Here is a 13,563-nt window from a genome sequence, read left to right as displayed (position 1 = left end):
ATTCATCTGGAATAAAAAAAGACCTCGAATAGCTGCAGCAATCCTGAGAAAGAAGAACAAAGTAGGTGGGATCTCAATACCAAAATCAAACTGTATTACAAAGCCACTGTACTTAAAACAGCTTGGTACTGGCACAAGAACAGACATATAAGATCAATGGAATAGAATAGAGAACCCAGAAATCGACCCAAACCACTATGCCCAATTAATATTCGACAAAGGAGGCAAGAGCATACAATGGAGTCAAGACAGTCTCTTCAATAAATGGTGTTGGGAGAATTGGACAGATATATGCAAAAGGATGAAACTAAATCACAAACTCACACCATACATAAAAATAAACTCAAAATAGATAAAAGACTTAAAGTAAGATGGGAAACCATAAAAATACTAGAGGAATCCACAGGCAGCGAAATCGCAAACATATGCTGAAGGAATTTCTTCTCTGATACTGCTTCTAGGGCAATGGAAACTAAAGAGAAAATAAACAAATAGGACTACATCAAAATAGAAAGCTTTTGCACAGCAAAGGAGACCATCAACAAAACAACAAGAAGATCCACTGCATGGGAGAACGTATTTGCCAATGATATCACCAATAAGGGTTTAATCTCCAACATTTACAGGGAACTCATGCAACTTAGCAATAGAAAGATAAACAATCCAATCAAAAAATGGGCAATGGACCTAGACACTTTACGAAAGAGGACATACAGAAGGCCGAAAGACATATGAAAACATGCTCAAAGTCACTAATTATACGAGAGATGCAAATCAAAACGACAATGCGTATCATCTCACACCTGTCAGAATGGCTATCATCAACAAATCAACAAACAACAAGTGCTGGAGAGGATGTGGAGAAAAAGGATCCCTTCTGCACTGCTGGTGGGAATGCAGACTGGTGCAGCTACTGTGGAGAACAGTATGGAGTTTCCTCAAAAAACTAAACATGGAACTCCCATTTGACCCAGTGATCCCACTTCTAGGAATATATCCCAAGAAATCAGAAACACCAATCAGAAAGGATATATGCACTCCTATGTTCATAGCAGCACAATTTACCATAGCTAAGATTTGGAAACAGCCTAAGTGCCCATCAACAGATGAGTGGATTAAAAAACTGTGATACATCTACACAATGGAATTCTACGCTGCAGTAAAAAAGAAGGAACTCTTGCCCTTTGCAACAGCATGGATGGAACTGGAGAGCATTATGCTAAGTGAAATAAGCCAGTCAGAGAAAGATAAATACCTCATGATTTCACACATTTGTGGAATATAGAGAACAACATAGACTGATGAACAGGGACAGATCCAAAGACAGAGAAACAGCAATCAGACTATTAATTCCCAGAGGGAAAGTAGGGAAGGGAGGGGGCAAGGGGAAGAGATCAACCAAAGGACTTGTATGCATGCATATAAACCAAACCAATGGATATGGAAAACAGGGGAATGAGAACATGAGTGTGTGGGGGCGGGGGGGAAAGATGGGGATTTAATAGGGGGGATGAGGACACATTTGTAATACCTTAACTAATAAAGAATTAAAAAAAAAAATGAATTCGGCAATGTAGTAGGATACACAAATAACACCCAGAAATCTATGGCTTTTTTTATATACCAACTAGAGGCCCGGTGCATGAAATTCATGCTTGGGTAGGGTCCCTGTCTGGCGATCAGGGCCAATCTGTGGAGCAACCAGTGGTGTGATCAGGGCCCCCGTTTGCACCCACATTGGCCTGGCGCCTCCCACTCACCAGACCTGCCCACCACCAGCAGCACCAGTTGTCTCCCTATGCAGGGTGACTGGTCAGGCTATCTGGAGGCCCCTGCTCCCACCCACTTTGGCAAGCCTGGTGCTGTCCATGCATCAGCCCCACCCCCAGCCACTGCCACCAGTCAGGGACCATGGGCTGGGGGGAGCTCCTGCATTAAGCATCTGCCCCTTGGTGGCCAGTGTGCATCATAGCAACTAGTCATTTCTCCAGTCATTCTGCCATTAGGTCAATTTGCATATTAGGGTTTTATTATATAGGATAATGAACTCACAGGAAGATAAACTGAAAAAAACAATCCCATCTACCATTGCAACAAAAAAATTAAGATACCTAAGAATAAATTTAACCAAGGAGGTAAAGGCCCTGTATTCAGAAAATTATAGGACTGTGAAAATAGAGATAGAGAAAGACATAAACAAATAGAAGAATATACCATGTTCATGGATTGGTAGAATCAACATCATTAAAATGTCCATACTTCTCAAGGTGCCTGGCCAGCCTAGGTGAGGGTCTGAGGGCCGTTTTCAGTCTGGCCACACCTCCTTCAGGGAAGGGGGTCCTGCTGGGGTGCCTGGCCAGCCTGGGTGAGGGGCTTATGGCAGTTTGTAGGCTGGCCACAGCCACTTCAGGTTGGGGGTCCCTGCTGGGGTTCCTGGCCAGCCTGGGTGAGGGGCTGATGGCTGTTTGCAGGCTGGTCACAGCCCCGTCAGGGTTGGGGTCACCGCTGGGGTGCCTGGCCAGCCTGGGTGAGGGGCTGATGGCTGTTCGCAGGCTGGCCACAGCCACTTCAGGTTGGGGGTCCCTGCTGGGGTTCCTGGCCAGCCTGGGTGAGGGGCTGATGGCTGTTTGCAGGCTGGTCACAGCCCCGTCAGGGTTGGGGTCACCGCTGGGGTGCCTGGCCAGCCTGGGTGAGGGGCTGATGGCTGTTCACAGGCTGGCCACAGCCTCTTCAGTGTGGGGGTCCCCACTAGGGTGCCTGGCCAGCCTAGGTGAGGGTCTGAGGGCCATTTGTAGTATGGCCACACCTCCTTCAGGGAGGAGGGTCCTGCTGGGGTGCCTGGCCAGCCTGGGTGAGGGGCGGATGGCTGTTTGCAGGCTGGCCACGACCTCCAGCCACCCAAGCTCCCAGTGGAGGCTAGCTAGAAGCAGGTATCCGGGATTTATTTATCTTCTATAATTGAAACTTTGTTGCCTTGAGTGGAGGCCACAGCCGGCCAGGGCAGGCAGGAAGCTTGGCTTCCTCCATTGCCAGGGCAACCAAGCATCCTGCTTGCTTCCAGCCGCCATCTCAGCTGGGTTAATTTGCATACAGTCTCTCTGATTGGCTGGTGGGCGTGGCTTGAGTGTAGCGGGGGTGCGGTCAATTTGCATGTTTCTGTTTTATTAGATTAGCCTAGAGGCCTGGTGCACAAAAATTTGTGCACTCAGGGGGGAGGGTCTCTCAGCCCGGCCTGTGCCCTCTTGCAGTCTGGGTCCCCTCAGGGGATGACCACCTGCTTGCTTAGGCCTGCTCCCCAGGGGATTGGGCCTAAGCTGGCAATCAGACATCCCTTTGGCAGCCTGGCAGCCCTCAGCAATGTCTACTTGCCAGCTGGGAGCAGGCCTAAGCTGCAGTCTGACTATCTTAGTGCTACTGAGGAGGAAGGAGAGGCTCCCACCACCACCACTGTACTGGCAGCCATCAGCCTGGCTTGTGGCTGAGCAGAGCTCCCCCATGTGGGAGTGCACTGACCACCAGAGGGCAGCTCCTGCATTGAGCATCTGCTCGCTGGTGGTCAGTGTGTGTCATAGTGACCAGTCATTCCCAGCCTTTCTGATGTTAGGGTCAGTTTGCGTATTACCCTTTTACTATATAGGATAGAGGCCTGGTGCATGGGTGGGGCCCGGCTGGTTTGCCCTGAAGTGTGTCCCGGATCAGGGTGGGGGTCCCGCTTGGGTGCCTGGCCATCTTGGGTGAGGGGCTGATGGCTGTTTGCAGCTGGTCACACCCTCTTCAGGGTGGGGGTCTCCACTGGGGTGCCTGGCCAGCCTTGGTGAGGGGCTGATGGCTGTTTTCAGGCTGGCCACACCCCCTTCAAGGTTGGGGTTCCCACTGGGGTGCCTGGCCAGTCTGGGTGAGGGGCTGAGGGCCGTTTTCAGGCTGGTGGGCGACTGAAGCTCCCAGCCTCTCCTTTATTCTTTTCTTTTTTTATTCTGGGATTTATTTACCTTCTATAATTGAAACTCTGTTGCCTTCACTGGAGCTCCCAGCTCTGAGGCCGTGACTGGCTGAAAGCAGGTATCTGCGGTTTGTTTAGCTTCTATAATTGAAACTGTGTTGCTTTTGGAGCTGTTGCTTTCGGGCTCAGAGCCGGGCCACGGCAGGCGGGGAACCTTGGCTTCCTCCATCACTGGAGCAAGCAAACCTCTTGCTCACTTCAGCTGCATGGCTTCCGGCCGCCATCTTTGTTGGCAGTTAATTTGCATATCTCGCTCATTAGCCAATGGGAAGTGTAGCAGAGGTACAGTTAATTACCCTTTTTGTCTTTGTTAGATAGGATTGGTATATGTACATAATGGAATACTATGCTGCTGTAAAAAAAGAAGGAATTCTTACCATTTGCAACAGCATGGATGTACCTGGAGAACATTATGCTAAGTGAAATAAGCCAGTTGGAGAAAGGTAAATATTACATAATCTCACTCATTTGTGGAATATAATGAACAACATAATCTGATGAACAAAAATAGGTCCAGAGACACAGAAGCATCAAACAGACTGTCCAATCTCAGATGGAAAGTGGGAGATGGGGGGCTGGGGGGGAGGGTAAGAGACCAACCAAAGGACTTGTATGCATGCATATAAGCAGAACCCATGGCCACAGACAGTAGGGGGGTGAGGGTGGGTGGGAATGGCTGGGGAGATGTCAATGGGGGAAAAGGAGACATACATAATATTTAAGCAAAAAAGAATTTATAAAAAATAACTCAATTGAGATATAGGCAAGCAATGAGTGGTAAATATAATTAACTACACTGTTAAATCAAGAAAATCAGGGTATAATTATAGGCCACATAGGGATAGTCATAGAGAAAATTAGCTTTATCATGATTAATTATAACTGCTATAATAAAGCATGAATTTCAGGCCTTATTGTAAATATTACATATTGTTTTAGAAAGAAAATAATGTGTAAGAACTTTAGTAAAAGGGGGGACACAAATATGCCAGGAGTCATTTTGAGTGGCAATCCACACATGGAAATTATAAAACTTAAAGAAAAAAAAGTATCAGAAAACCTAATGAATACAAACCCATATCAACTCACCAGTGTTAACCTAAAAATATAAGGTCAAAGTGAGAAGAAAAAAGCATTTATTTGGGATCCAAAGGGTATTCTGGAAGCACTGATGAATTCAGGAAGGAACTTCATATTCTTAGTAGGAGTTGATGGCAAGGGGTATTTGAGAAAGTAATAGGAACAAATGTCTGGGTAGAAGCAAGGGATTGCTATAGGTGCAGACAGACTAACACAGTGATGCTAATTCTAAAGAATTCCTTTAATTTTCAGTCAAGAGTCATTATATCAGCTTTGTTGTTGTTTTTGTAAAGAGTTGTTTGAGATACAGTGCTGCTTTAGGCCCGGTCCAAAGGTTATTTTGCAAGTTTTAATATTTCAAAGGTTTGAGAAGTAAGATCTGCAAGGCAGATTCTATGGTGTGGCAGTTCTGACTCCATTTCAAAGTGGCTCCATTTTTACACCAGTAATGACTTCTAATTCTGAATACCCAATGCTCAATCTCTGATTATCCTATGCCTGAACTCTGATATTAAATGATAGTTCAAGTCCAAACAGAGAATGTTAAGAAGTACAAGAGCCTACTGGGCCAAAGCTGAAACTTATCTTCCATTGATGTGCATTATATTCCAAATGTTATGTAATATGCTTTTAGTGAAAATAATGAATCTGTCTGAGAGAAATGGAATGTAATGGTTGGTACTTTTTGCTTTTGAGCAGTCCATCCTATATGATAAAGAGCTAATATACTAATTAAACCAGACAGCAGAACGACAGTCCAGACGACCTTCCGGACAACCTTCCGGATGAAGCCAGAGCTGCAAGGGCCGAGGTAGCTGAGGCTGCAAGGGCCAAGGCAGCCGGGGCTGTGAGGGCCGAGCCTCTTGCATGAATTTCATACATCGGGCCTCTAGTAAAAAGATAAATCCAGATAAATGGAGGAGCCACATCATACTTCATCAGTATCTAACTCAGGGGTGGGGGACTTTATTTTGCTAATGGCCATTTGGATATTTATAATACCATTCTTAGGCCATATAAAATTATCAACTTAAAAATAAGCTTGCTGGCCGAAACCGGTTTGGCTCAGTGGATAGAGCGTCGGCTTGCAGACTGAAAGGTCCCAGGTTCTATTCCGGTCAAGGGCATGTGCCTGTGTTGCGGGCACATCCCCAGGAGGAGATGTGCAGGAGGCAGCTGATCGATGTTTCTCTCTCATCAATGTTTCTAACTCTCTATCTCTCTCCCTTTGTCTCTGTAAAAAATCAATAAAATATATATTTTTTTAAAAAATAAGCTTGCTGTATTTAAATGTAATTAAATGTATCAAACATTTAATTAACTCACCCCTTATTGCCTTGGCAGGGCCAGACCAAATGATTTAGGGGGCCTTATATGGCCTGTGGGCCAGACTTTTCCCACGCCTGATAAATCCTTTTGTTAAAAAAATATATATTTCATTGATTTTTCACAGAGAAGATGGGAGAGGGATAGAGAGTTAGAAACATCGATGAGAGAGAAACATCAATCAGCTGCCTCCTGCACACCTCCTTCTGGGGATGTGCCCACAACCAAGGTACGTGCCCTTAGCCAGAATCGAACCTAGGACCTTTCAGTCTGCAGGCCGATGCACTATCCACTGAGCCAAACTGGTTAGGGCCTGATAAATCCTTAACAATTAGACAAAAATTGGGGGGGGAGGCTCATGCTCCCTCCATTTGTCCGCAGATAGGCTCTCCAGTATACAGTATACTATAAAATGCTCTATAGGTGTTCATTGTCTGAATGAATACATGAATTAATATGTACGCTTATTTTATATAAGTTGAATAGGTAACAGCCTATTGGAAAATTCTCTGGAGATCACTTACACAAGCTTACACATGAATTCTAAAAAGAAAATTATTTAACTCTTTATTGGTGGCTTCTAATTCAACCGCATGTTCATGGAGAATTTCGCACTCATAAGTGGATCTTCATCATCTTGCAAATTGATCTTTGAGGTTCCTCACAAGGAACATCATTCCAGCCCCACAAGCTTTGTAGATGTTTATGCATCATAACAACACAGCCTTCCCACTGATTATTGGGTTCGCCTGGAAGCCAGAATCTGAAAGGGGAAAAATGTGGATGTGATTTCAAATAGTGAGAAGGGTTAGAGACAGTGAGGTAGGAGGCTGGGGTTAAACTGTGCAGAAGTCAAAGCAGAAGTCCCCAATCATTTTTTTTTCTACTTATTAGGCAGTGTTTTTCTCCATCTGTGTTTTTGGTATTTCCCTTGAAAACTGTGCCTATCCCCCCTGCCCCCAGTATGGTGTCATCTTATTGCATTAAACACCTTCCCAGCAGATATCCTAGAGGCCCTTCTATTTGTCCATGCCCTGTTCTAGGGGACTGTCAGCCACAGGCTTCCTTAAATGATGACAGTTTACTCTGGTCCCAAATCTTAATGTAGTTTGTTCCTTTTTTTGTTTTTTTTTTTGTTTTGTTTTTTAACTAACTGCTTTGGAGTCTAAAGAAATAGTTAAAATCTATGAATCTGCTCTGATTCCTGTTATCTTGGACATGTTATTTAATTTCCTTTATTTACATATCTAAAAAATAAAGAATAGAGTAAGATCCTTATATATTTCATGCAGTTGATATAAGGATCAAAAATAGTAATGTACTGCCCTGGCCGGTTTGGCTCAGTGCAGGGCCAGGCGTGTGCGTGAGGCAACCAATACATAGCTCTCACATCGATGTTTCTCTTTCACTGTCTCTCCCCCATCTTTTCACTCTCTCTAGAAATAATGAAAAAATATCCTTGGGTGAGTATTAACAAAAATATAAAAATAAATTTTAAAAAATAGTAATGTACTAAAGTACTTAAGAATTTTAAAAGACCTACACAAATATGGGATATTGTAAAACTATCAGAATTTAGTTCATTTGCTTTATGAGAGATAATAAATGCAGACAGTCCTCGGGTTACAGCGGACTCAATGTAGTCGTTTCGGGGTTATGTCACCATCTCCCATTTATTTATTAAAAAAAAAAAAGTTTCATCATTTCGATGTTTATACATATGTGCTTTATGTTTTTTATTATTTATTTACCACAAGTAAAGGTCAGGAATTTTTATCTTTCTTTTAAATGTTTTTTACTGTTTCACTTCATTACTGCTGTGTATGTGCTCCATGTGGGTGACGTAGGTGCTTATGTAGGTGGGTTCCCACTTACAGTGAAAATCACGTTAAGTCGCGCCATAGGAACCGATCTCCCACATAATCCAAGGAGCTACTGTATTAACAATTGGTTATGATTGTAATTAACATGACTATGTGTTTATTTAGAGATAAAAATGTGTGGTCAAAAACACAGATTTTGGAGCAACTCGTGTGACTCAGTGGTTGAGCATCGACCCATGAACCAGAGTCACAGTTTGATTCCCAGTCAGGGCACATGCCTGGGTTGTGGGTTCGGTTGCCATTGGGGATGTGCAGGAGGCAGCCAATTGTTGATTCTCTCTCATCATTGATGTTTCTGTTCCTCTCTCCCTCTCCCTTCCTCTCTCAGAAAACAATGAAAACATACTTAAGGAGGAGGAGGGATTTAAAAATAAAACATATAAACGTTGGCATCAAATAGACCTGGGTTTAACGACCATTGTCACGAGTGCCAGATAACACATGCTGAGTTATCTAAACTCAGTTTCCCCAGCTCTACAATGAAAAAATAATAATCTGTGCTCCATAGGGTTCTTGTGATGATTCAATGAGATAATAAATAAAATTATTTAACTTAGTGCCAAGAGTTACAAGAAGCCTGAGCTATTTTATTTTCAAACCCGATACTTTGGACACTCTAAAATGCCTGATGATCCAGGACTCAGGATTCCTTTATCAAATTCTATACTCACGTGGCATTTGCATTGTACGGTGTCTGATCAACCCATTGCCAGTCTCTGTTACCCTCTGGGTCTGACAGCCCCACATAATAAGCACCTCTTTTATCCAGGTTCTGAATGATAAAATCCTGAGGAAAGAAAAAAAGGATTTATGGCCTTTGGATTACTCAGGTTGAACTGAGTTCTTTATGGCCTTAGGGAGAGAGAAGAGAAGAAGAGGAGCCAGGAAGAGCCAGGAGGCCCTGCCCAGGAGGCCAGGCCTTCTCTGGCTCTGCAGTACAGGGTCATGGACATCCTGTGAGCCTGCTGTTTGTCTGCATCTATTCAGGCTGCTACAATGAAATACCACAGACTGGGTAGCTTATAAACAACACACATACTTCTCACAGATCTGGAGGCTGGAATCCTAGATTAGGTAGGAGCGTGTTTGGGCAAATCCCTTTTTCTGGGTCATAGCTGACTCCTTCTGGCTGTGTCCTCACTTGATGGAAGGTGGAGTAGCTGTTTGGGGTCTTTTAATAAGAACACTAACCTGATTTATGAGGGCTCCCCCCTAATGACCTAAGCACCTCCCCAAACCCCCAATTCCTAATACCATCGCCTTTGGGAGTTAGAGTTTCAACATGTAAATTTGGAGAGGACACACACAGTCAGAACATAGCAATGTTCAATACATATGGAAGTGATTTCTAGCCATAATCATAATGAATTCTCATCTTAGACTCACTCCCAATCTTTTATTCACTAAGAGAGGCTATTCTTCGAACTTATGTATGAATAAACTTTTTGCATATTAAATCCTTTTCTTTTCACAACCTCAGAGATTCTTTTATATATTTTATTCCACTATTTTACGTAATACCACTTCTCTGTTAGTTAATCATTTATAGCCCCGCTGACGTGGCTTAGTGGTTGAGCATCGACCTATGAACTAGGAGGTCAAGGTTTGATTCCCAGTTGGGGCACATGCCCAATTTTCGGGCTCAATCCCCAGGGTGGGACATACAGGAGGCAGCCGATCAGTGATTCTCTCTTCATTGGTATTTCTATCTCTCTTTCCCTCCCACTTCTTTTCTCTGAAATCAATAAAAAATATATATATTAAAAATAAATAAGTAATTTATAAAACATTTTCATGTTAAAATAATAAACTGATATTTCAGGCTGAAATACTTTCATCTCTCCACTCAACTCCCACATATTATATTTTAAATGTCTTCATTTATCTTGGGGGAGTTTAGTTTTATGGAAGCAGGAAGAAGGTGTGAAATGTAAAGGCTTAAGTAGCCTTTCCTATTTCATTGAAGTCCTTTTGCCACAGCACCAATATGCTGAAACAATGAAAGCATCCTCCTTAGGCAAGAGAGGTGTACAAAACCCAGGCAGGATTGCTTGCCTCATTATCTATTAGAACATACCTGCTCTTCCTTGGTGTTGATCACCAGCAGGTGAGAATTCATTGCTGAGCAGCTGTTTTTACTCTCCGTCCAAGTTTTGGTGTCAGTAGAAATAAAGTAGCAGTTCAAACTGAATGACTTCCAATTCTTTGGGCAGCAGCTCCAATCTCTCTCTGTATTGACCGAAGACCATGTAGGTGCAATATAAGAAAAGCAATTTACAAAATGTATGTTACAATTGAGGGTCAAGGGAACTACATGAAAACCAAGTCAGACTTGGAAAGACAAACACCATATGATTTCACTTACATGTGGAATCTAAAAAACAAAAAAATAAATAGAAACATACAATAAAAAATAGAAACCTACTCAGAGATACAAAGAACAGACTGGTAGTTACCAGAAGGGAAGGGGCTTGGAGGGCATAGTGTAAAGGATGAAGGGATTAAGTATTATAAATGCGAAGTTATAAAATTATCCTGTGGATGTAAAGTAAGGATAGGGAATATGATCAATTATATTGTAATAACTGTGTATGGTGCCTAGTGGGTACTTGAAATATTGGGGGGATCACTTTATAAAGTATATGATTGACTAACCACTACGCTGTACACCTGAAACTAATACAAAGTGATATTGAATGTAAACTGTAATTGAAAATAAAATTCTTTTAAAATTAAATAAATAAAAATAAATAAATCTAGACTCATAGAAACAGTGAATACAATAGTTGTTGCCAGAGGCTGGGGGTGGGAGATGGGGAGATGTTGGTCAAAGGGTACAAACTTTCTGCTCTAAGATGAATAAGCTCTGGGAATCTAATGTACAGTTTAGTCACTATAATTAATAAGACTGTATTACATAATTTAAAGTTGTTAATAGAGTATATTTTAAATTTTACTATCACACATAAAAGATAACTATGTGAGGGGATGGAAGTAATTAACCTTATTGTGGTGATCACTTTGAAATGTACCTGTATCAACTCATCACACTGTAGTCCTTAAACTTACATGTCAATATCTCAATAACTCTGGAAAAAAATTAAGGAACTAGGGGGAACACTTGGAAACTGGAACTCCCATCTTTGTCCAGAGGTAACAAGGAGCCCCACCCATTAGATATCAAGGTCAAGTCTATCTACATCAGGCAGTACAAAGCACGGCCACCTTATTCCTTCCAGAGTGATGTCAGGAAAAGCCAACTAAAACAGAAGGTTGAGTTAAAATCTAGATGCTCAGAACATAATACAAAAATGTCCAGATTCCAAGGGCAGATTTCAATGGAAAAATCTAAGAACTGCAAAGTTCTCATAATTAATTTCAAAAAATAATAAATGCATGCCAATACCAAGAAAACAGAAATACTAGAATTATCTGACCAAGATTTTAAAGAAACAATGACAAAGATGCTATAACAAGAAAGTACAAACATGTTTGAACCAAGTGATAAAATAGAAGGCCTCAGCAAAGAAATAGAAAATCTCAGCAAAGAACTTAAAGATATAAAACAGAAACAAATGGACATTTATAATTGAAAAATATAATAAGCAAAATGAAAAGCTCAGTGGATGGGCTAAACAGCAGAATGTCGAGAGCCCAGAGAAATCAGTAATTTGAAATACAGAATAGTAGAAATTACCCAATTGAATACAGAGACAAAATAAACTGGGGGAAAAACAACATAAATAAATAGATTTCCAGTTTTCAGTGGAGCATGTACGAGGCTCTGTTGGAGGAGGTCAATGGAAGTATATGACTGCCAGTTGACCTGTGAGCTGGACCCAGTCAATCAGAGGCTCCTTGCCCCTCCCCTGTCTTTGGAATGTACATTCCACTTGCCCCTTACTTGCTAGAAGCTGCCCCAAGGACATAGCCTTGAGGTAATAATGTGGTATTGAGACCTTTCTGGATGGTATACTGGGCCCAGTTAAAGGCTCTATATAAACTTAACATTTTTTGGGGGGGGAAGGGGGTGATTCACTTGTATTGGTGCCACTCAAGATAAGCCCCATCGGTAAGTTCCCTTGCTCATTAAAAGTACCATCTATCGCCCTAGCTGGTTTTCCTCAGTGGCTAGAGCGTTGGCCTGCAGACTGAAGGATCCTGGGTTTGATTCCAGGGTTGTGCCAGAGGGCAATTCATATGTCTCTCTCACATTGATGTTTCTCTCTTTCTGTCTTTCCCCGTTCCTTCCACTCTCTCTCTCTCTCAAAAAAAAAAAAAAAGGGGGGAAAAAAAAGTACCACCTATCATTTGGAGTGCTCTGCCTTTTTCTTAGAACTTTCCTTGCCCTCCATGTAGGGGGGTCAGTTCACAACTAACAATTGGCAAGCCAGGCAGAAGACTGAAGAAATGGGCCTTAGGAAAGAGACTTCCATGGGGGGAATTCCAAGTCTGACATTGACCTCTATGTGGGGAGAGGTAGCCCCCATATCAGATGCTAATGGACAGCCACATGAGTACGAGGACACTCTGAAAATACCAGCTGGTTTGATGTGCTTGTTTGAAGGGAACGAGGGGAAACAAATACCAGGTGGTTTGATGGCAAAGAAGGGAAACAAATGGCTGCTGCCGTGGGCTGGCCTCTACTGTGGGCAGTTAGGCTGGCAACCAATGTCCAGCTAGAGTCTGAAGCTGGAGCTAGAAAGTTAGAAGAAAAGCCAAATTTAGCCCGGCCAGCGTGGCTCGGTGGTTGAGCATCCACCTATGAACCAGGAGGTCACGGTTTGATTCCCAGTCAGGGCGCATGCCAAGGTTTCGGGCTCAATCCCCAGTGTGGGGTGTGCAGGAGGCAATCAAACAATGCTTCTCTCTGATCATTTTTGTTTCTATCTCTCACTCCCTCTCCCTTCCTCTCTGAAAAGCAATAATGTGTGTGTGTGTGTGTGTGTGTGTGTGTGTGTGTTTTAAAGAAAAGCTAAAGTTAGAGAAAGTCATACAGGTGTCCACTACTCTGTTATATTCGGGGCTAACAGACAAGGTGGGGGAGCAGAATAGTAAATTGGAGGACTTAGCATGCTATTTGCAAAGCCAGGAGTGTGCAAACTGTCACAGATTAGGGTCTGAACACTGATTAGGATGCTGAGAAGTAGAATCCCTGGGAAACTGAGGAGACTAAAAAGGAGAATGTCAGGGTGATTGACAGTGAAACAGAGTGACATGCTGTCCGAACCGTAAAATTTTAAGTAGCAATTAGATTTCTGGTAATAGAGAAAT

At 42.7% G+C, this 13,563-nt stretch overlaps 1 protein-coding gene across 1 annotated transcript in view; it reads right to left on the bottom strand.

Annotated features, from left to right (window-relative positions):
• Nucleotides 1-6,859: 6,859 nt before the first annotated feature.
• Nucleotides 6,860-13,563, bottom strand: part of LOC308513277 (C-type lectin domain family 4 member A-like) — a 52,140-nt gene continuing 45,436 nt past the window's right edge. The window contains exons 5-7 of the mRNA XM_081083178.1: nt 10,367-10,518; nt 8,961-9,076; nt 6,860-7,169 (exon numbers count right to left, since the gene is read on the bottom strand). Of these exons, the coding sequence (XP_080939304.1) occupies nt 7,022-7,169; nt 8,961-9,076; nt 10,367-10,518 (416 nt within the window). The 3' untranslated portion in view covers nt 6,860-7,021. The remainder of the gene's footprint in view (nt 7,170-8,960; nt 9,077-10,366; nt 10,519-13,563) is intronic.

This window comes from Myotis nattereri (assembly GCF_964212035.1).
Source record: "Myotis nattereri genome assembly, chromosome: 2".
NCBI classification, from domain to species: domain Eukaryota; kingdom Metazoa; phylum Chordata; class Mammalia; order Chiroptera; family Vespertilionidae; genus Myotis; species Myotis nattereri.
Note: the sequence above shows the minus strand (reverse complement) of the source record. Positions and strands in the feature narration are given on the sequence as shown.